The sequence below is a fragment of the Dromaius novaehollandiae genome, chromosome 2 (assembly GCF_036370855.1).
Source record: "Dromaius novaehollandiae isolate bDroNov1 chromosome 2, bDroNov1.hap1, whole genome shotgun sequence".
Lineage (NCBI taxonomy): Eukaryota > Metazoa > Chordata > Aves > Casuariiformes > Dromaiidae > Dromaius > Dromaius novaehollandiae.
In genome coordinates this window covers 23,191,356-23,218,606 of record NC_088099.1, presented here as the reverse complement: position 1 = coordinate 23,218,606, position 27,251 = coordinate 23,191,356, and the positions used below count along the sequence as shown (strand labels likewise).

The 27,251-nt window shown below is 39.7% G+C and overlaps 2 protein-coding genes across 4 annotated transcripts in view; one reads left to right on the top strand and one right to left on the bottom strand.

Annotated features, from left to right (window-relative positions):
- Positions 1 to 441: 441 nt before the first annotated feature.
- Positions 442 to 18,352, bottom strand: HACD1 (3-hydroxyacyl-CoA dehydratase 1). Of its 2 annotated transcripts, none has more exons than XM_064505979.1 (7): positions 17,935 to 18,352; positions 13,569 to 13,686; positions 12,234 to 12,252; positions 12,064 to 12,146; positions 9,210 to 9,331; positions 6,756 to 6,934; positions 442 to 6,090 (listed from the first exon to the last, which is right to left on the bottom strand). In XM_064505979.1, the coding sequence occupies exons 1-7, from the start codon at positions 18,060 to 18,062 to the stop codon at positions 6,008 to 6,010; spliced, it is 732 nt and encodes a 243-aa protein (XP_064362049.1). In that variant the 5' UTR covers positions 18,063 to 18,352; the 3' UTR covers positions 442 to 6,007. The 2 variants fall into 2 exon arrangements, with proteins under 2 accessions (XP_064362049.1, XP_025954564.1); XM_026098779.2 differs by having other exon boundaries at positions 12,064 to 12,152; positions 17,935 to 18,295.
- A 7,470-nt stretch (positions 18,353 to 25,822) lies between these two features.
- Positions 25,823 to 27,251, top strand: part of STAM (signal transducing adaptor molecule) — a 41,462-nt gene continuing 40,033 nt past the window's right edge. For both annotated transcript variants that reach the window (XM_064505978.1, XM_064505977.1), the window contains exon 1: positions 25,823 to 26,073. Coding sequence is in view for 1 of the 2 variants with exons in the window: in XM_064505977.1 (XP_064362047.1) it covers positions 25,833 to 26,073 (241 nt within the window). In the remaining variant the exon portion in view is untranslated. The remainder of the gene's footprint in view (positions 26,074 to 27,251) is intronic.

The window sequence follows — 27,251 nt, the reverse complement described above, 5'->3', positions numbered from 1 at the left end:
ATGTCATTGTCAGTCACCAGCAATGGACAGTCAGAGGATGTTCACTGCTTCCCCCCTTTTGTTGTTAATACCACAAAAAGTTATGTTCCAGAACATTGAAATATCCACTACTGCAATACCTATTTCAGAACTATTATCATGGATTGTCCTCATATATGTCAACAGAGGCTATACATTCTCTTTAATGCCCTGTATTTTTCCCTCTTGCTAAGAGAAGATAAACCCATATTACCACTAACATGTACTTGTTTTTTAATGAAATATATTTTAAAGAAATATAAAAAGGAAGACTCACTAATAGTAAATACATTATAGTTTGAATCTAAAGATTAATTGTGAAATAACGCTAAACAAACAAATATAATATTTGTAGACAGATATCAATCTGGTATAACAGTTGTATGGACTGATTTCTACATGCTACAAAAAAATCAAATAGAACACAGTTTAGAACATGTCTTTTAATTGATGATGAATTTCTACAGTGCTACAGTATTAACAATCTCTAAAACATGTATCTAAGTCTACAGCTCAACAAATCTTTTAAGCTTTGCAAATGTTATTAAAAGTACCATTCTGTGTGTTTTTTATCTGTATAAACTGCTTATGATGCATGTGAGAAAAAATAACAAATACATTAATGAGCAGCTGCAGTGCATTTACATTATTAAGAATCCTTATGTACATTTCTGTACATGGTACACTCAGATAAATTTTTCTGTACTAACACTTTTACAAAGCCACCAACTGAAACAACATAAAATACATTCAAAACTGAACAGAGAAGCAAGAGAACTGTGAATAAAAAAATAACATGTTTCAGTTGATACAACATGACACAGAATGTATTATACATTTTAGAAGCTCCAAACCCACTACCAGTTGCAGGCCTGATCATAATAGCAAGTTCCTGTAACAGAGCTAGGGTTATCCAGCAAGCAGGTTCTCCACAGTTTATCTTGCTACAGCCATTGCTACACTCCACTTTTTAGTCAGTATTACTGACTATGGTGACCTAAGAATTCACAAGATCAGGTCTTCTGAATGTGAGAATTCAAAGGATCAGTCACTTACTAACATCTATACACCCAGGACCACTAGAAAGCTATCAACAGCTTACAATACCAGATACTTCAATGCCTGCACCAATACCACCATATACTATTAAGGAGTGCAGTCATGAAAGCAAGGCTAAAGAGCTCTCCATGCCAAATGTTAATGTGCCACTTGCATGGCCTTGTAAAGCTCACTATGCACTAGCAATGTCGAAATCTGTCTGAGCAAGTTAACACAGTAAGAGCTTTGCAGATGTTTGTTTCCTAAGTTGCCATGATAACAAACATAGAGTAACACATTTTTATGAGCTACGCTAAATCATCTACAAAAAGTTCAGCATGAATTTCAATTGTAAACTGTTTGATAATAAATAATACAGTATCTCTGAGCACATTTTAAAACAAAAAATTATGAAACAAAATTTAAATTTCAGAAAAGCTTTCAATGTTTTTGTTCAAAAACATATTTAACCAATCCTTTACATACAACTGCAGCCCGTTTGCCTGCTTGGAAACTGTGATTTATGAAGCCCTCCTCTATGGTGCAGAAAACTTATTTGTATAATTTTCCTTCAGATTAAGCTAGAACTCAATTCATAAATATTGCTAATATAGAATCTACTTTAACTTGTAATTTATTGAAAGTGTCACAATTTATTTTCATTGGAATGTATTTAATAATCACAGAAATATCCAAATATCCATTAAGGTAACTACTGTGAAGAGTGCAAGTACCAGTAAGACCAGTAGCTACATCTAGATTTAAAATGAACATTTATTCCTGGATAAAAAAAGATAGGTTCACTTTGGTCATAAAAAGGTTTCCATGCAATCCCTTGCTAACTATGCATTGCAATCTGTCCATTAACATGAACCTGGCTAAGTGTTATTAATGTTGCTTACTGGGAATTAGGAGATGCAGCATACTGCACAATTTCTCCAAGGCTGTTAATTTTGAGAGCAGTGTGACATAGCTATCTTGACATACTATTATTTCAAGAAATATATGCTTATAGATACTAGTAAGATAGCCCAGTAGAGCAGAACACCCATTTATGCAACAAACCCTTTGTGCACAGAGATCCTACTAGCTGATCACCTTAGCTCCTCATGTAGAGGTTATGAGGGTATGTTCAGCTGCCTCTCTTCTCAAATCCTGCCTAGTGAGAAGTGAGAGAAATGATGCGTATCAACTGCTGTTCACAATGGCCTCACTGACTCTCTTTGGCAGCTGATGTGGAGGATGCGGTTTCTCAATCTCATTTCCCTTTGTATCAGCCATGCCCTGATGCCAGGATTTGGCCTTTAGACATTCTAGGCACAGCTGTGAAATGAGGTGATTCACCTTATCTGTTTTGGAACAGTCTTTTCCAGTGGGAATAGTGGGGCGAAGGGGGAAAAAAAAAGACCGACCCTAAGAAATCCAACTGCTTTAAAATGCAGTGTTACCATCAACAGTAGAAAATGTCACTTGAGAACTAGGAATTTCCTTCCAAATGCCTATTCCTACGTATTGTCATGAATCAACTTTATAAGGTCATACTCTATATTAAACCATTCAAGAAGGCATATATAGCACAATTAAGAATCACTTTTATATGAACAATTTATTAAAGACTACATCAAAACATTAGAGGCTGATGCTTAAATACATTTCTGATCTTTCCTAAACAGGAGGTTTTCAATGCTGAAAATAGTTAGGAATATTGTAGAAATGAATACAAAGATGAAGAAAGGTGTCGAATATAAGTTGGAAAAAGAGCACCATATGGAGATCATACTTTTTTATATGTCCATGGCTTAGAACAACTCAATATCTCCCTACATTATGCCGAAGTTTAAGAAAGCTACACAGCATAAATCCTGGCCCATCTGAAGTCATTGCTAAGATCTGATTAGCAGGATTTTACCTGCAATTCTCACTATCCTACAGAAGGTATTTCATGAAGTTTAAAATCAAAAGGTATTTAATGAAGTTTAAAATCAGAAGGTAGATACTGAGGCGTCAGTGAAAGACTTCAGATGAAAAGGAAGGAAAGAACATGAATTTTTTTTTGTGAAGTATATGTCACGTAAACTAATCTACATGATAATCTCTGTGGTCTATGCACCATTGAATGCAATACTGTACATCATTGTTAGCTGTAGTTTTATTCAAATGTCATTTAGCAAGACTCTACTGCAACTGTAAATCACTTTAAAAGTTGTATCATTACCTTGTATACAGCTGCGTTATAAAAGTCCAAAAACAAGACTATAATGAAAAGTGCTGTATTTTTTTCATGTCACAAGTACAAAAGTATATAAAAATGGCTCTTTGAATTCCATATGATAATGTCCTTAAACCACACTCAGAACAAATGCAACATTAGTAATACAATATTATAGCTCAGATATTCATTTTATGATTACAGGAATAGTATCTGTGGGAAACACTCATCCAATAAAGGATTTCAAAATCAGATCCTTAAAGTATCCAATGCATTTTCAATAAATTGATAGCCATGGTCTTCAGTGGGCTGCACTGACAGTAAAAAGAGACAAATAACGTAATCTAATCTTATTTACTTATATTTCATTAAATTCTTCTGCTTGCTAACTGAGAAATGTTTCTAAGAGCTGCTTTGATGCTCTACTGGACTAAAATGCAAGCAAAGTTTATAACATAGTATACTGAGCACTTTGGACAAATACAACTGCTAGTCTGAACATGTGCAATACAAGTAAGCATTCTGTGAATCAGTACTGTTAATGTGGTTTATATTTGAAGCTTTTAATAATTCCAGCTTTATATTAAAAAGTAATTTAATAATTTAAAGCACCTTGCATGAGATTTTTTCTAAAATGTACAAAGATTACACATTCTCAAACTGTCAGAAATACAGTTATTCCATCTCAAGTCCACTGTGCACCTGTCATTTAAAAGGGAACTAATTTATATATAACAGAGATGTATAAATATCACAAATCTAAGGCACGAAATAGAATTGGGAGGATAGGGATATGGTAAATCCTTGCTTTTTAATTAAATTATCAGATGCACCAGAAAAGGTGCATCTACACTTAAAAAAAAAAAAAAAGTTGTATTATTATAGAATCATAGAAGCTAGAAATGGCAACCGCCTATTCAAGTATGTAGTTCAAACTCCTACCAAAGCAAGATTATCTTCCAATATTACATTACATCTAACTTAAAGCCTTCCAAGAAATTGCATGCATTGATAAGCTTTGCAGCATCATTCCAGGACCTAACTGAGCTCTCTGACAGGATCTTTTCCTTAAACTATTTATTTTCCTGAATTTATTTTTATTTCCTGATACTTACCTTGTTTCAATTTTACATAATCCATTTTAGTTACACCCTCATACTAGTAAGCCTTCTTCCTTTACATGTATTTGTCACATAACATAAAGCTATACATATTTAATGACTCAAACTTTCCTACTTCTTTTTCACTTCAATCAATTCTGTTCTTGTTCCCAGACCTTTCTGAAGATTGACTCAACTCTCGACTCCTGAGGTACCCAGAATGTACAACAATATTCCAGAGGTAACCTCAGCAGTCACATTAAGAGTATTATTTCCAGCTGCTTGACACAGCACATCTATATACACATTCTTCTTTCGACATTAGTGATGCCAGAAGCAACTTTATTGCCTATACTACCAAGGCTTCTTACCACATTACTGCATTCCAAACTTCTCTCTCTCACTAAGCATCCAAGTTTCCTCAAATGCACTACGTTGTCTTTGGATCTCTTAGGTTGTATCTCATTCTTGTCTATATTTAATCTATCTGCTACTGGACTTCTCCCACTCAGGTATTGTATAGTGTATGGTAGACACCTCTTGCAGATTACTGAAGATGTTAAATAGGATTAGGTCATCGCATTATAAAAAATTATTTGGGAGGGAGAAATAAAAATTGCATAATGGGATGATTCAGAGCACAATTTCTATTTTTAGAAAGCATTTCAAATACATTTTATCCCACTTAGATAATTATAAAAAATAAAATATCTCACTATAGCTACAGTTTCTAAATATAATGCCATAATTTTTCTGCATACATATTTGAACTTAGAATAGCAACCACGCTGACAATCAGTTTTACCTAACAAACAAGTCCCAGTTCAGTCACTGGCTAGCAAAAGGTAGGCACATCAAGACTACCCCTCAGCACAAATTCTTAACCAGAAAATACTACATCTACTATTCTACATTTCTGTTAAACTACAAATGAGAGTACAGAGAGATCTAAATTTGCACTGACAGTCAAGAATTCAGCTCTTTTCAGAAATACTTCTGGAATTCTATGATATGATCCTATAACTCAAAGAATGTTGAATGTGCTGACAGTACTTATAATGTAAAGGTATTATTTAACATAAAGCTGACCGATTCAAGTCCAACATAATTATGAACTCAGCTTTAGTTTAAACTAACTGCTTCTAATGACACTTTCCCAGAGGCTCAAGATATACTGAATGTTGATAAAAATGAAGGATTTAACATATTAAATTAAGAAAAATAACATTACGCCACCTAGTCTATGAAAAACATCGTTACCTAATTTATGCTCTGTTTTGCAGAAGACTCACTGTCAGTACGACTCGTTAACTCTCCTTTTTCTTGATGACAACTACAGGTTTCATAATTAGAAAGCACATTAGCCAACTATTCCATTTGTTAAAGCTATTTGTCAACCTATTGAAAATAAGAAAATAATTTGTCTGAAGAAATGAACAGTTAAAATCAAAGGTGAAACCAAGAATGAAAAGGTAAGTTTGAAGATATGTTAAATTGTAAAAATAATAGAATCCATTTTATTTTATACACAGTTGTTTATTCTTGTTCCATGTTTTAAAACTTGGACTCAGAAAAATCACAGGAAGTTTTGGGTTTTTACCCTCATTTTTCCATTAAAAGCACCATAGTTACAGGGGTTGATTCAATCATCCTTTTCTACAATCACTTCTCCATGAAGCACCTTTCTTCTTTGCCGTAGCATGTGGAAGTAGAGTTGTGGAAATACTAGATCAAAGAATAGAAGAAAGCAAATTAGATTAAAAAATCCAACAGACCATGTAAAAGGAAAATACACTTCTGCATACTGCTCAATGACACAGCTGGATGAGGCAAATGACAGCAAGTCATCAACACAGTAAAACAGGGGCTGAAGTTTGTTCAGAGAGGATTGGGGGTGGGTAGGGGGATTTCTGTGCAGATGGAATCTTGGAAAATTTTGCTACAAGTTTTTCCCAAGTGTGTCCAAATAGCAATTTTCAGAGGTCACATGTAAATGTATATTAATAGCATTAAAAAGAAGGCAAATCTCTGGCATAACTTGTAGGACAATTTTAAGTCATTGCTTCAAAGCAAGAGAGGCGCTAGAAATTCTCAGTGAAACAATTACAGACATTTCTGTATGTAAGCAAAAAGTATTTTTTACTTAATTCTGTTCTTGGAAATCTTGTTAGCATTTTCACTGAAATTTTCCAGAAAACTTATGTTTTGAGACAGATAACAGAATGGAAAATTTTAGTCTAAACAATTAAAAGAAAGCAAAGCTTTGAGCAACAGAAATCAGGCTTTTATAGTGGAAAGTGTTCAGCAAATTTAGCTACAGACTGTGCTGCCAGCACTGCTGGCAATTGATTATTATGTTGTTAGTGTTACTAAAACTAAATAATACTTACGTGGTATATAGGAGAACATGATAACAATAAGGAAGTAATAGTAGTCAAAAGAAACATTATATTTGTTGGGAAGTCTCAGTGAAAACATTCCTGTTTTCTTCACATATGGTAAGGCAGCATATATAGTTAACAGTTCACCTGCAACTCCAACAGGATACAAAATGATAAAAAAGTTGTATCTGTGTTAAAAAAAAAAAATCCTTGTGAGAAACACCATGAATTTAAAATTTCCTCTTGCAATTATTAGTGACACAGCAATAAGTTACAGTAGTTCCTGCAGCAAAAACAAGTACCACATCCTGAGCTGGCACAGAATACCAGTTTCAGTTACTTTGGATAGAGCTACTTCAGTTTACAACTGCTGAGGATTTATTCCTCAGTTCTTTTATTTAAAAACAGAGAAATGTCAGGGTGTTTGTATGCCTTTCTAATAATAAATAGTCAAAAAATATTCCACAAACTTGTAGTCTCCAATAATGCCCTTTTTATTAAATGTCCTATTTATTATTTACTGGTCTTGGTCCTGTTGTCACTGATTGGACTGAGAGCAGGACTGGATCCCAAATTCAGATGATCATATGTATCTTTGTCACAGTGCATGCAGACTGGGTCAGCTATATCTATTACAATTTCTTTGACTATGGTGAAAATGTTGAGAAACATTAAGAAGTCTGTTTTTCCCACTGTCATATGGGAAGTCTAAATAATACTGCATTTACCACTAATGGAAACAGAAGTGAAAAATGAAAGAACACGAGAGTGCCATCAGTTTAGCAGATGCATTTTAAAATAGGCAGAATATGTCCAAATGAAGGGCAAAGCAAAGGCATTCGGTTTAAAGAAAATGTGTTTTGCATGCCATAGACAACATTCATGGTGAAAAAATGAAAAATGTAATTCACAGGGTTTGTGCTCTCCTTACGCACAGCGTCCCATGCAGATGCAGCCGTTCCTAAGGAACAGGTCTCTTGAGTTCATGCAGGGAACAGCAGTGAGAGCTGTCTCACAGGGTCCGCGAGAAACGCACAGTGCACATTCCATGACCAAAAGAGATGAGATTCAAAATGGCAGCAACCGAATATGAAACCCTCTTAGGAGCCACAAATCAGAGAACAGATTATGTGAGATATAAGGAGGAACTGATGCCAGGACCTGCACATAGATTGTCTCTATGCAGTGAAAAAATAAAAGTAAAAATTCTGAACTAAAATTTAGATTATACCTGTTCTATTAACTATGGATAGGCAAATCTTTTAAAATTATAAATTATGGATTAGAAAAGTATAGTTTCCCAGGAGTGCTAAATTACACCCAGCTGTGCTGTTTGAGTCTTCATAAATCTTGATGGGAAATTTTGGAGTCTATGAAAAGAGAATTCATTTTCAAATGTTTTGTTTATAGTATACTTCACAATGCATCCCTGCTGTGAAAATGTCAGTTTTCCCCACTGTCTATTATAAGAAAAAAAAAATCTTTCACTGAAGATACACTAACTTGATGGTAAAAAGCATGCCAGTCAATGCAGAACTTTCTGAATGCATTTCTCTTCCTGAAGCCTACCTAAAAACTCAGTAATGAAACAGGACCCCATTATTTTTAAGCTTGCCATTTACGGTTTAAACATGACCAAACCAATGACCTAAGATATTAGCAAAAAGAAATAATATACATAAATATCAGCCACATCAAAGAAGTGCATTAGAAGCATCAGAACTGCATTATCTATAAAACAAAAATAGAGCAAAATAAATAAACACACACATTTAAATAAACAGTCATCTGTAAGTCTGTCTGTCTGGGCATGTATTTTTCATATAATAACTACAGAAAATGCTGTTCATCTAGTTAAGTCTCCTGATAAATATGCAGCCTCTGTAATATATCCGATACAGTGATACACCCTCAGCGTGCTTCAAAATCAAAGCAGTTTTGATAAGGAACACACTTCTTATGTGGGCTAAACTATGTCAATATTTAGTTTTACTATGTGAATAACTGCTTTACAAAACAGCTGATAAAGCAGAACTTCTTATATAGTAATAATATGAATAAAGAATGAGAGACCATAACTCGCATAATTTCAAAGACCTGAAAGCTATAAAGACTTATATACATGCTTAACATTAGGCATTGTATTCAATAGCATCTTAAGGAGTCTACTATTAATTTAAAAAGTGACTCCAAAAGTAAAGGAAAAAATATTGAAGTAAATTAAAACTAAGTTCAAACCATAAGACATGGAAAGCAAAGGACAAATCACACCCCAAACCTCAGCTAATACATCTGTAACATTTTAAACCAAATATCAATAATCCCAAATACAGAAAGCAACCAACTTGCACTCTGCCGACACATAACCAAAGCTCAAACATCTGCTCTCCTGTGTGTTAGCTCAGCATGCGTGAAACTAGCATGCACGGAACTATGAGAAACTGAAGTGCAAGACATCTCCACCTGGCCCATTTAATGAAGTATGGCAAATGGTTGAGCAGGTTGAATGTGTAGAAGGAATATCGAGTAATCTCTGTCACAGTCCATACGACCAGAAAAAGAATAACGCTCTCCTCATTCTGGATCTGCAGAAGTATAAAGAACCAAGACTTTCTTCATCCTTAAATTTCTTTTCTGTGCAAACTGCAACAGACTTCTGTTTAAGATATGTGGAAAAGTACGAACATTTTGTAAAGAGAGAAAATTTTGGCATAAAAATGATATGCTGAAGACATTACCAGGTACAGCTTTTATCTGATATACTTACTAGCATATAGACATTTTGGAAACTGAACAATGTTTACGCATTGTGAGAATATCGATATATCACACCTATATTTGAGCTTATTCCTACCCTTCATTCTCCTTCTGCAATTTCACTATGCTATCTACCTGTCTTCCTTTTTATTATTTTTGGTTGATTTACTTTTTTGCTCTTTTTTCCTAAAAATAGCATAAAGCAAACAACACTATCCAAGATACATTCCTTTCATAATCAGTTTTTACCCACTCTGCATTTTACTACTCTCTGTCTCTTAGACCCTTTTTCTTACTTTCTATCTAGCTCATGGACTGTTGTTGCTTCTTCCTCACCATATAATGCATATCTCCAGGAAATTTTAGACAAAAGTGAATTGTTTAGTATAATCTATAAACTGGAAGTGGAAACTAGTGGCAGAATATCATATCTGGCAAATTTCAGGGAGCTGCAAGAGAGTTAAGCAGCTGGAACAGAGCTGGATCACTAAATGAAGAGCAGCTGGTAGACTAGGAGCTTTGGGTAAACTTACTCAACTGCCCTGTTTAAGATTAAAGTTCTGAGTCATTAAACTGCCTCATCAGTAGGTAGTGTAGCTACCTGCTGTTTCAAAACATCAGCTCATTTTCACTCTAAGTGAAACAAATAAACAAAAAGCCCCAACTACGAAGAAGGCACCTGGGGATCTACTACAAACACTACCTTCTGAGAAGATTACACACAAGTGATTTTCTTTTCTTTAAAAGGGGAGGAATTTTGTAATACACTTCCATGCCTGAAGGCTGAAAAGCTCCAGGGATGTCTGTGAAATAAAATAAAGTAACACAAGTTTTGTTAAAATGACAAAAAAGGGAAACTTTTTTTTAAATAAAATGCAACAAGGTGACAAGGCTTAATACATCTCAAAGATGCTGAACACACACAGCTGTCAAAAGTGAAGAAGAAATTGTAAGTGCTCATCATCTCAAAATCGCGCCCTCAATGTGTCAAAGAAGGTGCACTCTTAACGAAAGGATCTCACCAACACCAGCAAAAGGAAAGGAGATATAAAAATACCACCAAACCCACAAACAAACAAACAACAACAACTAAACTGCAATGACATCCAAATATATAAGCAAAGAAAAAGACAGAACTAGGCTGTTCTTAGCCTCATGCAGATTAGAGGCAAACACTGATAACTCAGACTTGGATTAATGTCACAGTGCTAAATCCAAGCAGGAGTGTTTTAGACAAGTATGCAGAGAATTCCTATTTGTTGCCTTGCAAATCTCTAGTTAAGTGAGAGGTCTGGGTCTGGCTATTATCACTAACATGCTTCTCATCACCTAAAGTGACTCTGAACGCTCATGCCTTCTAAGCAGTAATAGCATGAAATACAATCAGACATACATTTAGATGTATTTTTCTTGGACACAGTTTTACTACTGTACTAGAGATACAGGAAACAGAGATGACTGGATATGCTAAAGATTTAATCCACTGCACATAATAACAGAATGGCAAAAAAAAGTGCCATCTTCCAGCACTCACATAAACATTCGATGCAAAAAAATGTTATTCTTTGAGACTTTTTTCCCATAAAGGCAAAAATGAAAACACTTAGCTTACCAAAGAAAAAAAAGCTATAAAAGTCTATTCCATGTTAAGAAAAGTGATGGTAAAGGAAAAGATGCTGTGTAGAAAATGAATTATCTGTGAACTGAAATGAAGGGTATGAAATAAAGGGTATTGACACTGAGGCAGACACTATATCCCATCAGCAGAAGGGCACATGCCATCTGCTGGTGAGACAGTTTAATGGCTCAGCATTTTAAGTTTAAAGAAATACAGGTGCACAGACTCAAAATCTATCATTTAATTCTTACATGCCCTTCACAGAAAGCAGACCTCACAAACTGAACTGAATGTCCTTTCTACTAGCTGCAAGCACTCCTCCATATACTTCATTCTACTAATGAGTCACTAGACTTGCAATAACCATCTACAGCCAGGCAAATAAATTATCATCATTTATAGGGGACCTAAGTGTCACTATGGCACGCTGGACAGCTTGACATATTTTTAATGTAAACAATGGAGTATGCATGCCATCAAATGTTAATATTATCTTAACTTTAAAATCTTGATAAGATGCCTAACATAAATCGCAAAATCACAACCATGTTTGTCCACATGCATTTAATATAAGACCTATTTCCATTTAGATTCATTCAGTAAGTGCTAATTTAAGTTCTTGAAAGGGAATAGGTGACACTATGGTACCATTGTTGGTGAATAAAAACACTAGTCTTTAACTTTGACTTAGGCAGGCCACAGCTGGCACCACACCAAAGCCAGTGATGGCAGATACCTAAGATTTAGGCTCAGTCTCCTGAGAAGAGGCAAATCATATATAAATTCAGTCCTGTAGCCCAACTGCAGAAACTGCACTTCAGTATGTAAGTATCCTTTGTATGAACTTGATTAATGTTTAAATCTATCTTCCTGGTGAAATAAGAACTGTATTAATAGCTCCTCCTTAATAACAATTAAAACACAACTTGCTCACACACATACCTGTTTTATACTATGTGTAATGAACCACACCATGAAGATTCTTGAACTCACTTGGACCCCAGTCACAAGCACGGAGGTGTGAACTATTCCTTAAAAAGAGAAACATACTATCTCTGTTCCATAATTCATGTTTTAATCAGTTACATGAGAAACTAAAACAAAGGACTCACCAATTGCACAGTGGACTACCTGTAAACAAAAATAAGTTAAAGGTTACTGATTTACAGTATGTTACTATCTGCACTATAAACATGGCCTTTTTGATATTAATATAAATCTCAGCTTAATTCTGATGCTGGACTGCTGGTTTTTACTCCAGCTAACATTTCAGCATACTTAAAGGATATACACCTCAGAACCCTGGAGATCAATTCTCTGATTGACTTTGTATCTGATTTGTGTGAACACTGTATAAGAAAGAGATTTCTTTTCCTAATTATTTTTTATATATTAAGTATTCATATACTTACAAATAATTTATTTTTCCAAACAGTAAGTTTTCCTTCTGGTATCTTATCCGAGGAAGAATTTTACAGGACAATGTGGAGGGCCCCATAAGGGCTGCTAAATGCATAGCAATTTTAAAATATTCTGTATCTATTATGGATTACTTCGTTATGACTATTTTGTGAATCACAGCTATGGAACTTCATATTCTTTTTTTTTTTTTTTTTTTGACCAGTAACGTTTAGCAAATAGAGTGCTTTTCATTTTTTGACAGATTCAAGTAGAATTACTTATTGTGAAAGCTTAACAGCCTAAAAGCTTATAGGCGGCTGGCCACACAATTTTAAATAGTTCCTTGAACTACAGATGCTTTGGGCAGATCCAGAAGAAAAGTGTAAATCTAGATGGGCACTTCTGTTGTGCCCAGGAAAGTACCCGAAGTGCTGAATACACTCACTAGTTCCTTGCCATAGATGTACCATACACTGAGACCACTCTAGTCCATAGTTGGCAAAAGTCGTATCATTTCAAAAATGTTTTGCACAATTTGTGCAGACACTGCTGTTGCTGAATCGTTCATGTTTCAGTGCATGCCTGGTAGCAGATTACACGGGGCATGTGAACCCAATCTGGAAACACGCAGAAGCAGAAGAGGCAAAGGTGGTGAGTGGGTCCAGTATAAGGAATGAAGGGGAAGCTGTCATCATCTCTGGAGGAAGACGAGATGCTTACTAGGCTAGAGAGCAGATCCACTGGCTTACAACTTCTGCTAGATGCCTTTGGAGATTTTGGCTTTTGAGATCTACCACATAGCAATTCTTAAAGATTTTCAAAGCAAAGTAATTCCCAGGCAATATTTGATTTAAGGCAATATGAGAGTTAAATTTGAAAAAGTGTTTCAGCCAATCATCTTGCTCCCTCCCCAAACCTCCTTAAGTAAGGTTAAAAGGACTGTAAGTACTAATTTAATATTTTGATATTAAGTTCAGGTTACTAATGTAAGTGTTGCCTATGATACACAACATCCAGCCAAGCAAACTGTAATATTTAAAATTTACCTCAAGCAAAGCAAATGTCTGGAAAAATTTAAGCGTCTTTTGAACACTTCTGAATAAGCCTTTGTGTGTTCCTTTCTGCATATAAAACCGCACCATGGCAATACCCAACACCAGCCACCTACAAAAGAGAGAGAATGGATACATTTCAAATGAGAATTCTAAAAATATCCATCCACCCTAAATAATCTAGTAAAATAGTTTCTACAAAGAAGATCTTTGATGATTCTTCACTTGTCAGTGTTCTTAGGGGATTATTAAAAATATCTTTAGACATAAATATTATTTAATATTATGTAACCATTGCACTTTTGGTCTCTTTACCTGGAATAGGATAGAGAATGATTTGGTTATCTTTAGAGGATTAACTTGAACCAACTAAACTGGGAGCTCTCAAGACTTCTCTCTAACAGTGACCACATATTTTTGCTATTAAATACTTTTGCAAATGTTTGAGCTGTTTTCACTGTGAATTACTGTTATATGAAAATATATGCTGTTTTCTTAAAAAAAAGAAAAAAAAGAACTCAGCACTAAAATCACCATTTTGAATCTCAGGTTTCTATGACTAAACGACTAGAACCTACGCACATCACTCCTACATTTTTCATGACCCCATAGCTCACAGTTTTCAAAACTGACTAGTGATCTGAATACTTCTGTTTGTGACTGTCCAACTCAAGTTACCACTAAGATTCAGTCTTCAGAAAGTGTTGAGAAGTCATCTTTGAAAACTAAACTCTCTGAAGTGCTGAAAGATGGGTGCTCTAGACTCCTGACTTCTAGAGACAGATATATTTAACTAGCACATTTGATAGTCATGGCTAACTTTTTATATGTTTTTGAGGAAACTGAACAACACTATCAACTGATCATCTTTCTATGTAAATGAAAGAAAGTAACAGTATCTTTTAACTGAACTGAAATTTGAGATCCAAGTCAAATTGGGATCTCAAACTGAAACTGAGACCAAAAAATAAACTTCATAACCCAGGGCATAAGCAGTTGCTTTGATGTAATTAATCCATGTTTATATAATTGAGATTTTTCCAAATAGAGCACCATATGTTCCATTGTTAATGCAGAGGCACACCACAGTCTTAAAAACATCATGCTAGGATGATACCTTGAAATTTTGGCCTTAAACCACAAAGCCTAAGCAAATATAAAATTCCTTTAATATAGGCATTTACTTACAAGCATAAAGAGAGTTACAGATGGATATTTTGACAGTTAAAAATGAAAATACACAAATCATGCATAACATGGAATAACTACCTATATTAGCTTAACTTCTTGTCTGATTATATCTGGGCAGCAATTATTCAATCCTTTCATCATACAGAAAGCCATAGCAAGCATTGTACAGAGACACAAGCTCTGGCTAAGGAAGTCCCCAAGTGACAAAGCACTGGGGACTGAGAAATATTCGGAGATGTATCCTTAATGATTGCCCTGTACTTACATTCTTCTCTACGCATCAGCGACTGTCTAACATTGGAGACAAGATACCAGGGGAAAAGGATATTTGCTTGGACCTACTATGCTAGAATGATGTGAGATTTGCAGGGATCAGGACAGCTCTCTATTCCTCACAGATGGCACGTACTTCAGTTTTAGCCTGTGATACGCTGTATTCCCTTAGCAATTCTTACACACAGAGTCTACTACTACTCAGTCACTTTACTTTGCCCATTCCAGCCCTTCATGACAGTATTTAGAGCTGACATGGAGTTAGGTTTCACCACACTATAGGAATGATCCTCCTCCTCTATCCCGTCTACTTTAAGTCCACAAGCGTGATCTGCCAGAGCTCCGTAATTTGCTCCATAATTTGCCCCCACAAATATTATTTAGATTTTTTGACAGATTTTAAACCTGTCTCCAACCTCCATGGAAATGAGGAAATACTCTGATCTCACTGGTACTCCTTCACAGTAAAGCTGCCCTGTTTTATAGTAAAGTATTTGACAAGGGGATGGTGATGGAGTTGCATCTAGCTGGCAGCATGAGTCATGACAGAAGAAGCTTTGTGCTAACAGTGGCCTGAGAAGTCACACACATCTAATCCAAAACAGCATTTTCTGCACCTCATTCTGTAACAAAAGGGTTGCACAGAGAGAATACACTCAAAAGCAAAGACTGCATATATGATTTTCTTAAATGAATTATTATTTGGACAAGAATTTCTGCATATCTTTTTATTTAGCTTTCAGTGACTTTGACTTGGGATTGCAGGAAAGCCCTTGCACTGAATATTGTAAATCAGCAAGAAAAGGAAAACACTTTGCATAATAAAGGTAAGATTTCCAGTTGGGATTTTCAGAAAGATTGGGTACTGACCTGTCATTTTAGTCTCTGAATGTATCCCTTAAACCTTTGTCAGAAAGAAAGATAAAATGCAATTTTTTATTAGACTGGTTGTTAAAATTCTAGAAACAGTTTGCTTTATTGCACGGTCTGGACAAACGGACAACTGTACTGTTCTTGCTATTTATTTATCCCATGTAGTGTCCCTGTTAGAGATTTCTCTTTTTTTATTTTTTTCTTATATTGGTATCTGTTTGAAAAAACTAAAAGAATTTGTTCCTATCTCTTCTTTCTCTCTTTCCACATAAAATATGCAATTTTGCAAGTCTTAATCACTCTTGACTACAATGGAAGATGGGGAGGAGGAAGTGGGAGAGGCTGAATCAGCACATGAGGTCAAAAGTAAAATGATTCCATAATCTTTTGCATACATATAAAGGTCAATGGCAAGAGTCAGTGTTCATTAGCAAATTCACACATATGGAGCACAAGGTAGGGAATTCAATAAGCTAACATTAACCTGCAAGCTGGAAAAAAATCACACTGAGTAAAAGCACTTTTCAAAAGCTGTTGCAATACATGAACAGACTTCAGTATCTTCAGATTTCATTTTAGGTGTTCAAGATTCATAGATGCTAGTGGGCAGAAAGCCATTAAAATATTTCCCTGACTTTCTGCATCAGTCCTAGAACTCCTGTTTCAACTACAGAGTATCATTTTTGCTCTGCAGAATTCAAATGATGGAGAACTTCACGAAGGTAAAATTGTTTTAATGATTAATTTCACCTTAGTAGTTACCATATTGTTTGTTCTTAGTTTTCTTTTAAGCATTTGGAAATTAGCAGGGTCTTTTTTCCAAGTATGTTACTAGAATTGCATTTAACAGGACACATTTTAAAGAAGTGAAAATATGTGCTTCAAGAACTACCCATATAAACCTGCATGTTCTTAAAGAAAAACATCTTTTGTCCTGTGTAAATACCCACTTTTCTCAAAATAACGCATTACAATACTGAACATTACTTTAAATGAACTCCTTGGGTTATTACAGGTCTTTTTTCCTTCATTGATCACCTTGCTCATCCCTGAGGTGACAAGCACTGAAATGTGACAACAGTCCACATTCAATCCCAGAAAGTTCTACAATACTACTGATTTGACTCAGTCCTGCTTGCTTAGGTCCAGGACTCACATATTTGAAAGAAAACCCATATGGCAAATTAGCCGTGAATTTACAAAGTCAGTTCACAACTGCCCATATGCATACTTTTACCCAGTGTGAACACAGGGCATCTGACCCCTCAGCAGGAAAGGACTTAGAGATTTGTGACCTCGGCTTGCAGCCACGACACTGGGAGATTTCAAACTGTAAAACTGCAACTTGTGGATCCAAGAGGGAGATGTAGGAACAGTCTTTAATATGTTTGTGAATTATCCAAGTCACAACGTTCCTCACAGTGAAACCGAGACAGCTTTCCAAAAAACCCACCACCTCCAAGAAGAGTAAATCACAAACCCGAACGAGATGAACATCTAACCCCGGGGTTTCTGGCCCGCGCCACACCTCGGGCCGGACCGCAGGCAGGCGGCCGCTGAAGGGCGGCCGTTGAGGGGCGACCGTTGAGGCACCGCCGCCACCGCCCCCGGGGCCGCGCGGGAGGGCCGGGTCGGGTCGGGTCGGGTCGGGCCGGGCGGCGGCGCGGTCGGTGGTGCCCAGGGAGGCAGCCGGCGCGGCTCCCCGCCCGGCATTCCTGGCCCGGGCTAAACTTAACCTCTCCGCCGGGCTGGGGGATGACGCGCCCGCTGCTGGCAACGCTGCACCGTATTAGGCAATGCGAGGCCGGCACGGGCTAGCCCCGCTGCCCGCCGCTCCCCTGGGCGCCCCCCGGCTCTTCCACCCGGCTGCCCACGCACGAAGCCGCCCCGCGGGGCCGCGCCCTCGCCCTCGCCGCTCCTCCAGCCCGCCAGGGCCGCGGGCCCCCGCCTCTCCTCAGCGCGCTGCACCCGCCCGCCCCGCGCCGGGAGCCCCCTCGCCGCCCCGCGCCGGGGCCGCGCTTACCCCGCGGTCATAGCGACGTTGTAGAAGATGAGCCAGGCGGTGGCCACGGCGCCCAGCCTCCTCTTCTTGCCGTTCTCTTTCTCCTCCACCGAGCCGTTGCCGCCCCCGTTCTCCTCGCTGGCCGCCATGGCTTCCCCGCGGCCCGGGAGCGCGAGGCGCACAGCCGCGGGGAGGAGGGGCTCCCTCCGCGGCGGGGCTGCGGCCGCGCTGACAGCTGGACCTCGCGCTGTCTCTCACCCCATCTGTCCTCGGCGGGAGCCGCTGCCCGCCGCCCGCTGCTCACATGGCGCGCCGCGCTCCTCCTCCTCCGCCCGGCGACTCCCCGGGTCGCGGCGCGCCCGCGGGGCGGCGCGGCCCCCAGCCGGGCAGGGCCTCACGGGGGGCCCCGGGCCTCGGCCGTCCGCCCCGGCATGACCGCGGCGAGTAGGGTCCGTGGGGTCGGCAGCGCGCCGCCAGCCGGCTGTAGCCCCCCAGATGTCAGCGACAGAAAGTGCCGCTGCTCTTGACAAACGCACAAACGCGTGTGCGAGGTTCCCCGTCGGGTCGGGAGAGACCGTTTGAGAGAGGTGCCACATCGGGGAGGGTTTGGTCGGGAGCTGGCTGGCTGGAACCTGCCCCGAGGGCCCCACGTCCCACGCTGAGCAGCCACCTGCCAGCACGGCCCACAGGCGAGGATCCCTCCCAGGCCAGTCTGTCTCGGTAAATACTGCCCCAAGTATGTGAGGGAGGCTGAGGGACACTTAGGCAGACACCTGCCAAGGGGAAAAATCTCTTCCTAGTGCTTAAAGGCAACCAGCTGATGGACTGAAGGATGAGATTTGAATGTAGCTGTTTTCCTAAACTCTTAAGTCTCCTCCCCACACACACATGTGGAAGTTAGTGTACTCTGGGCACGTAAAACCAAACCTGCACAGGGAGCACTGTTCAGCCTCCCTCTGGAGCTGGGAGTGACAGTGCTGGCTATTTTAGCATGACATGCTCCCATGGAGATGGAGGTGACATCAGCCATCCTGATGTGGTTGGTCCATGCTGGCTTGGGACCCCTGCTGTTGGGTACTTTGGGCCATGATGTGCCCTCAGCCTCCTCACTCCCATAGCTAGGCCCTGCAACTGTTGCCTTTCAGCCCACATCCCTTCAACACAGGCACACGGACTGAGGAATTCCAGAGGTGAGTCAGGAGGTATCTTTGAAATGTCCTGAAAGATTTCAAGACTCCACGTCTAGCTCCTCTGGGATGGGGAAAGCCACCCCAATGTTTAAAAACTTAGATCTCAGAAGTTTCAACTCGCTGGGCCTTTGGGTGGGGATTCAGAGATGTGCCATGCAGAGTCTCAGTCTCGCCACCTCTCCTCTCCAGACCAAAGCACACGAGCAGATCTTCAGCTTTCAGCCACAAGATAACGTACCTACTGGCAACAACAGATGTGTAATATGGGCATGCAAAGTGAATACTCAGCAGAATGACACTAGGTATGTGCTAGTAAGACTGTAGGAAGTACCCATATAATATATAAAAGGCACTTCATGTGTTCAAGTAGTCATAAATTTAACTTAATTTGGGAATCCTATAGTTAACACATCTAGACAAGAGGAATTAACACACAGGACTGAATGACCTAATTTAGTACAGGTTGCCAACCTTGTACTTCTGAAGAAAGTGCAAGAAATTATGGACTGAGCAAATATGAGATAATCTGACTGTAAATTTCATCGTAATGTAAGTTATAGATTGGGTTATCTTACTAATACTCTCTTTTTCCTGCAAATTTCATTTCTGTCTTCAAACCTTCCTAAGTTCTTGGCTTCAACAATGCATGGTGACATGGTTATCCCAAACTAATCATGTTTTATGTGAAAAGTATTTTTGTCTCATTTGATTTTGCCAACTTGTGATTTCATTAAATGGCTTTCTAAGCTTAAAGTATGATACAAGCATGCAGGTATTACCTGATCCAAATCCTCCATATTAGTTGTGATTTTTTTATACTTCTAGCTATGCTTTGCCATTTGTTTCTGAGAATTTTTCCAGAACAGATTTGAAGGAACAAATCCTATTTGCTTTTTGAAGTAAGCTTTTTCTTTTTTCAAATCCTTCTTTGGATGTTTTCCATGCATTTGCACTGAACCTTTTGAAATTTGATAAGCAATGATATATTTTCATCAGAATTCTGTGTCATTTCCCTCCCCATTATTGATTTTGGATGCATAAGTTCTCCGTAATGATGTCCAGGTTTGTCCTGAGTTGATTTAGTTAGTTAAGAATGTATTAGTGAGGATAAGTAGCCCAGTGTTTCTGTTTTAATACTGTTTTCTTTAATGACCATACAGTTTCTTTTGCTGTCACATTACCCATTCACCCAACTGGTTAGAGATTTCTGAAGTTCCTCATGATCTTTCCTGCATCTGAATAAACTAAACATTTTGTGCCATTTGCAAGTTTTGTCCTCTCACTGTTTATCTGTGTTTCCACACAGATCAGTGTTTCACAAATATATTAAGCACCAAACTTGTTACAGAATTTTCTTTTTTCTTTTTCTTGTAATAAAGAATGCTTGCCCTTTGTTGCTATCTCCCATGTTTTGATCCATGGAAATATTTTGTTCCTTAGTCTGTAGCTACTCCATATCCTTGGTAGTTCCCGTGTCACAGTTTTTCAGCAGCCTTTTCAAAATGTGTTTGTTACGCTAATAATTTTATCTTTTATTCTTTCATGGAATTACATGTTTCAGGAATTGCAATGGGAACTGCAGTGTTGAAACATCATTTCCACTTCGTGAGTTTTTTACTGTTCTGTTTCTATGCACAGTTTCTGTCAGTTTACCATTTATATATTTGTGGTTTACTAATCTGTAGTTGATGAATCACTATTAGATCCTTTCTTTAAATTTGATAAAACGTCAGCTTTTTTCAAAGCATTTAGTACAGTATCTGTGTTTAATTAGAAATACTATACTTTTATAGTGGCAAAATTACTTCATCATCAAATTCTTTCAGAGTTCAATGTCTTCCTCTAATATTTCAACTGTGGCTATCACCATCTAGCCCAAAAAATCTCAAAATGATTCAGGAGACAAATTTTGTCTACATGTAGAAATTAATCAATGGAGCTAAATTGGCTTATACGTTAATTGCATTATCTAAATCAGTACAACTTTTTAAATCAGGTTATGACTGACATCAGTTTAGCTCAACTTGGCTGTTACTCAAATATAGTCTGAAATCAACTTCTTAGTAAATTCTAAGATAGGCGAATCAAGGTCCTTTGTGTTGTAGATGAGCCCATTGTTATGTGTCATATTCATTCCCAGCTTACACGTGGTGTTCTCCTCCTTTATTCACTATAGTTCCAAAGCATAAACACTGTTACACTGTTGCTACAAAAATGAACAGTTTTCCTGGCCTTCTTCATTATTGATATTATCAGTGTATATTTATATTATAGGTTTCCTATTGAACAAATAGATATTCAATATATTATCAGCCTGAATGGGTTTTATTTCCACTGCACTCATGCAGTGTTCTACAACAGTTCGGTTTTACAGAATGTTCCTATACAATATGGGGACATTGCTGTGAAATGGAAAGCTGGCGCGCTCACTCTGAAAATAATATTATAGTTAATCAGCTCAATTATCACAAGGGAAGGTCATCTACCATGAAACGCTGCAGAAATCACTTAGTGCAAGCCCTGCAGAGTCAGCCCTTCAAAATTGTTAATTGCCAGATGATAATTTTATATCCCGAGGAAAGAGAAATTGTAAAACATTAACAACTGAAATTCTTCTTGTCCTCCTGATCTGTGTTCACTTAATGTTCCCACCACACTTTGCAAGAACAAAGTGTTGAGACAACAGACATACATAGTACTTGCTTACTATTTTAGGTTTGTGGTATGTAGTAATCAGTGAGGTATTCAAGGGTAAATGCAAGTAAACAGTATTTAGCTATGTCTAAATTGAGCAACACAGTGTTTCATCACTTTTCGTGCATTCAACCAGGTATATATATCCATTATTTTATTTACTACTGTAGATACGAGATAGAAGGTGCTTTCAAAAGACCCAGCAGTGTAGTATGGGTTGCATAAGTCTTGCGGGAAGAACTTGAAGATGTCTTTGTGTTTGGTATATCTGAAGCAGTTGCAGTTTTGCATTGTCATTGCAGGAAAAATGATTCATGCTAAGTCTGCACAGTTTAGTAGTCAGTGAAGGCAAACAGGTATCATAAAGACAGGCTGAAGATTAGTATTCCTAATATAAAAATATAAAAAATTCTGGTGTGAACTTTTAGCAATATTGTATGACAAAAATCTCTTATCTAATATCTGAAAAGCACCGGTCTACTTATTTTATGATCTGAAAAGCATCAATTTGAGATGCCGTTGTGTACTGTGCTATTTAATCCCTTTTAGAAGCAAAAGTATAATCCAAACTGTGGTGTCAAAGGACATGTGCGTTAAAGTGAGATGAATATCCTGTTTCTCTGAGATTGGTTTATCGAAATTCAGTGTGCTTATTGCCATAATAAATGAGCTCTGTACAATAATTATCTTCTTTATGGGATATTTTGGACTGTACCACTGTTTAACTTTCCTGACATTTAGTTGCACTGCTAGGCTTGAATTGATTGATGTACAGACCAGTTCCAAAGCCTGGCATTTGTGCTGTGGACATTTCTGCACCCCACGTAGACTGACTGCATCAAGAAACTCTACTCTAATGTTCTAATTATACAAATGTACATACAAAATGCCTTAAGCTTATAAATAATAACATTTATTTCAATGGTACTGTTCATATGAGTAAACTAAACACAAAAGCACACATGAAAATTAACTGTTACCTTGCATAAGTAAAATACTTTTACATTCCTTTCCCTGTAATACACAATAAACAAAATGTATTTTCTTAAATAAAGAAACTTTGCTACTTTGCTAATACATGAAAGCATTACCATACTATGTTTGGAAAAATCATACTTTTTTTTTTTTAACTGAGCTTACAAGACACATGCTTAAATAATATCAGAAATGCCTTCTGTGAGTACTACGGTCTCTATAGAGGAGACTACTTGCATTACTAGTTTCCGAGTGTAGCCAGTCTTTGCTTGCTGCTTAGTTGTATTTCAAGTACTTGAGTTCAAAAGGGGTCTTTATCAGGGGAGTAGTGTTCCAGGCTAACTCCCATTATGGTCAATCGACACATTCCCAGTTGAGGAGAAAAAGATTAGTTTTAACCACATCATCGGTTGAAATCTGGTCTGAGTTATCAGCAGAGAAAACCGACCATAGTGGGGTTAGCCACACTGAGAACAGGTGTTGGTGCAAAAAAAAGCACCAGGACAGGTGGTTGCCCGTGGCAGTGTCAGTGAGCTGGCACAGCCCGTGCTGGGCCAGCATCCCTAGGGATTCCCCCCTAGGAAGGCCCAGGCACCCAGGGTCCCAGCAGCCTGCAGCTCCCAGTTTGTGTTTCTTAAAGGTATATTACAATACACCACTAAAGCTTAATAAAGCAAATCGAATAGCTGTATTTTTGTGTTTGACTCTGGTGAACTTGTTATCCAGAATGACTTAACGAAATTGCAATGTTGGGCAGATAAGCTCCTCTATGAAATCAATAGAGTCAGACCTTTGCAGAGGGCATCTTCAGATACATGTCTCAAATAGAATAGATGAATCCCCTGGAGATGCCTGTTTTTGTTGACCTACTCCAGTGAAGCTGATGTACTATCCCCAGGCAAGTGTTCCCACCTCTTTCCTTGTCCAGGATCCAGATGTAAGGTGAGTCAGATCAGTGATATGATCCGATAGGGAACTTTTCTGCAGTGATTTTCTGTTGAATCAGTTGATTATGCAGCCACAAATGAATTGGATCAAATTCCAAATCTAGTACAAGAAATGTGGTGGCAGCACATAGTCTGTGGACACAGGCAGAGCAGTACTGCTATATTCTGTGTCAGCTGCAGTTACACTGAATTAGATGCAATTTGAGACTGTACCCTCACACTAGATTCCTCACTTTTAGATAGCTAAATCAGGCAGCGTGAGTCCCATTTCAAATGCAGTAGGAAATAATAAAAACATTTTGAACTACATTCAATACAGGAAGCTTGACACACCTTTTTTAATAGCATGTTAATTATACTAGTCACACATGAAGTGGAAAAGCTGGTTTCAATAGCCTTCTCTGTCTGAGAGGGCAAACCCACATTTCACAGAAGCGTGCTCGAACCATCGCCTGTTGCTGTACCATGACAGAATGCGAGAGCCACGGCCAGGGGAAAGAGGAAGACACGACATATTGCAGAGTACTCAAGGGAATCTTCTACTTTACACCAGGGAAGAGAATGTGTTCAAGAGGAAAAAAATGTTACAGAAACAAATCATGGGCCAAGACTAAAGAGCCTTAAGATGCTGAGTACTGACTGCCCTTCTCCTAACCTTGAATAACCTTGGATAGGTAGCTTGCCTGGGAAGCACAGCAGGGTTGGGATTCTTCCTGGCTGAAGAGGGTCTACAGCCCAAGTTCCTTGCATCTCGCATGTTTGTTCTTACTACAGGGCTACCCTATAAAAGCTGTGCCTGTTTTAGAAAGATTGTTACAATTTCATTTTGAAACCCATCAGAGGGAAGTGATGAAAAAGAGGATAAAACAAGCTCTGAGAACTTCCATCACGTGTCTTTCATGAACGTAATGGGGGATGATGAACTGGAGGGAGATAAAGCATCCTCTGGGAAAATCTTGCAAAGGTCTTTGAACTGAAGCAGAATCCAAAAAGGGGGAATACCAAATTTCTTAAAGGCAGTCATTGCTAAGCAGCAGATTGATGCTGAGCTGCATCAACTGCTGCAAACAGTTGTTGTGGATAGGGAAAGAAGCAGAACTTTAGGTCCTAGAAAATGGTTAAGTAAAAAAGGGAAGTGCCTAATGAATGTAGATCCCTGTGGGAAGAGGCTGGTATATAGTTTAAATTCAGTGTGTCAAAAGTCTGCCTAATGCATGCAATTACATTCATTATTGAGCATAGTTATTGCTATTGATTTCATCTCGTGTTTCTGCCCTGCGAACGCTAGTGGTGTCTCTTTCAATCCTTGTTTGCTTGTTTCTGTGAGAGGCCGATATTGCTCTTTCAGATGCCACCTCTGACTCTTCCCTCACACACTAGCCCAGCTTTTTTGCTTTTCTACCCAGCTAGTCCAGAGTAGTTAAACAGTACTAAAAGCCCTTAAGGATAATGACTGAGTTTCATGTGGCAGGAACAGGCAGAATGTGTCATATTCTATGAGTCAAATCCTACTCGTGATAAATCCCGCTGAGGCTGGTGAAGATACGTGTGTGAAGGGAAGGAGCAAGGCGGTGCAGTCAGGCTGTGGGGTACTAAGGCTCCATGAACAATTGCTAACTCCTAATCTCAGCAGGATCCAACCTCTGACGAGCGGTCAGACTCTGGCGCTCAAGTCCAATTGTCCCATGCCATGCGGTGAAATACTCTAGGACAACCACCACCTTGCAACTTTGTCCCATGCCACTGATTTCAAAAGCATGATGATATAAGCAATGAAAATATCGGTTCAACCCGACGTACGGGAAAACTCTGAGATTTTTCCTCGGAGATCAGGCGTGTCTGGGCAGGAGGCCGGCTCGCCTACGGCCCCGGGAGGCACGGCAGAGCCCAGGACAAAATAAAGGTCCCGTCTCGCCCTGCCGCCCCGAAACGGCCCGGCGTGGGGCAGCGCGGCCGCTGCGAGGCGGCGAGGCCGGGAGGAGCCGGCGGCCCCGTCAGCTGCGCAGCCGCGCCCGCCGCCGCGAGGCCCTGCGCAGGGGGCCGCGGCCAGCAACCTCCCGCGGCGGGTGGCGGCGGCCCATCAGGCGGCGGCGGGGCCACCCCGTTTCCCAGCATGCCGCGCGGGGCGGGCCGGCTCCCCGGCCCTGGGAGGAGGCGGCGGCGGAGGTTCCCCGGGCGGGAGGAGGAGCCGCCGCCGCCGCCGAGCGCCTCTCGCTCCGTCGCCGCAGCCCGCCGCCGAGCGCCTCTCGCTCCGTCGCCGCAGCCCGCCGCCGGGAGGGGAGCGGGGCTGGGGCCCGTGCCGCCGCCCCCCGCGATGCCGCTCTTCGCCACCAACCCCTTCGACCAGGATGTGGGTGAGTGGCGCCCCGGCCCGGCTCGGCCCCCGCTCCACCCGGGGCCCGCACCCGCCTCCCCCCGCCCGCCCGCCGGGGCTGCCGCCGCTCCGAAGCCCCCGCGCCCTGCTGCCGGCAGCCCCGGCCGGCGCCCGCCCGCCGCCCGCGTGTGGCGCCTGGGCCGGGCCGCGCGCGGGGCCGCCTGCGGGCGGAGCGGGGCCCCGGCGGCGGCGGCTCCGGCCTGGTCGGTGTCAGCGCGGGGCGGCCTGGGCTGAGGCGGCCGTGCGCGCCCCGCGGGCGGGGGGCGCCTCGTGCCTCCGGTGCGACGGGCTGGGGTGCCCACAGGTTGTGTTGTGCCGTGATAAAGCAGCGCTGGTGGGAAATGCTTATGGCGGTACCTTACCAAAGGATGCAAAGTAGCAAGCCCCATCTACAGCTCCTTCAGAGACAAACATGGACAGATTGTCAAAGGGTTTTATATTCGCGGCTTTGAAATTAATTCTGCGGGAGGGATTTTTTTTTCCCTTTCAAGTGAAACTTGACATGCTGCAGTCAGGTTTCATCCCCACCTTGCTTCTTCCAGGGCCAGACCAGGTGGAGACAAAATATCTGGCTTCTACTTGACAAAAATTGTACTTAATGCACATGTGTCCAGATCAAATGTAAAATAACATATAGGCAGGTTTATATTTATTTTGCCGGACTGAGATTGTGCAATATGGATGATTTCTTACCTGCTGCTTGCTTCTGCTTTATTGCAAGAGTGATTAAAAACTTTGGGGAACACCATAACATAAAGGTACTTTTTCTCATATTTGGATTAATACCCCTCCCCCCCACCTATCCTACAATAATATGACACTGCATATGTTTTTTGGAACAAATTTCATTAGTAGCCTTTTAATTTTGTATGTGTTGCAGCTTTTAACTACAAATATGCAATTCATTTCATAATATTTATTTTACTTTGGAAGTTGGGGCTCTAACTGAATTCCTCTAGCTTCTCAAAAAAATCTCAACAATCATTTGAAAGTGTGCATCTTTGGGGGGAAGGTTATGCATAACTGGAGATGAAACACAAATTCTTTATGTACTTTAGCAGGAATTCTGAATCTTGCATCTTAATAAAGAATGTGTTTATAGCTCATTTTTCTTCAAATTCTGAACAGTAAAGCACACTGCAATCTTTTCTGGTGAAG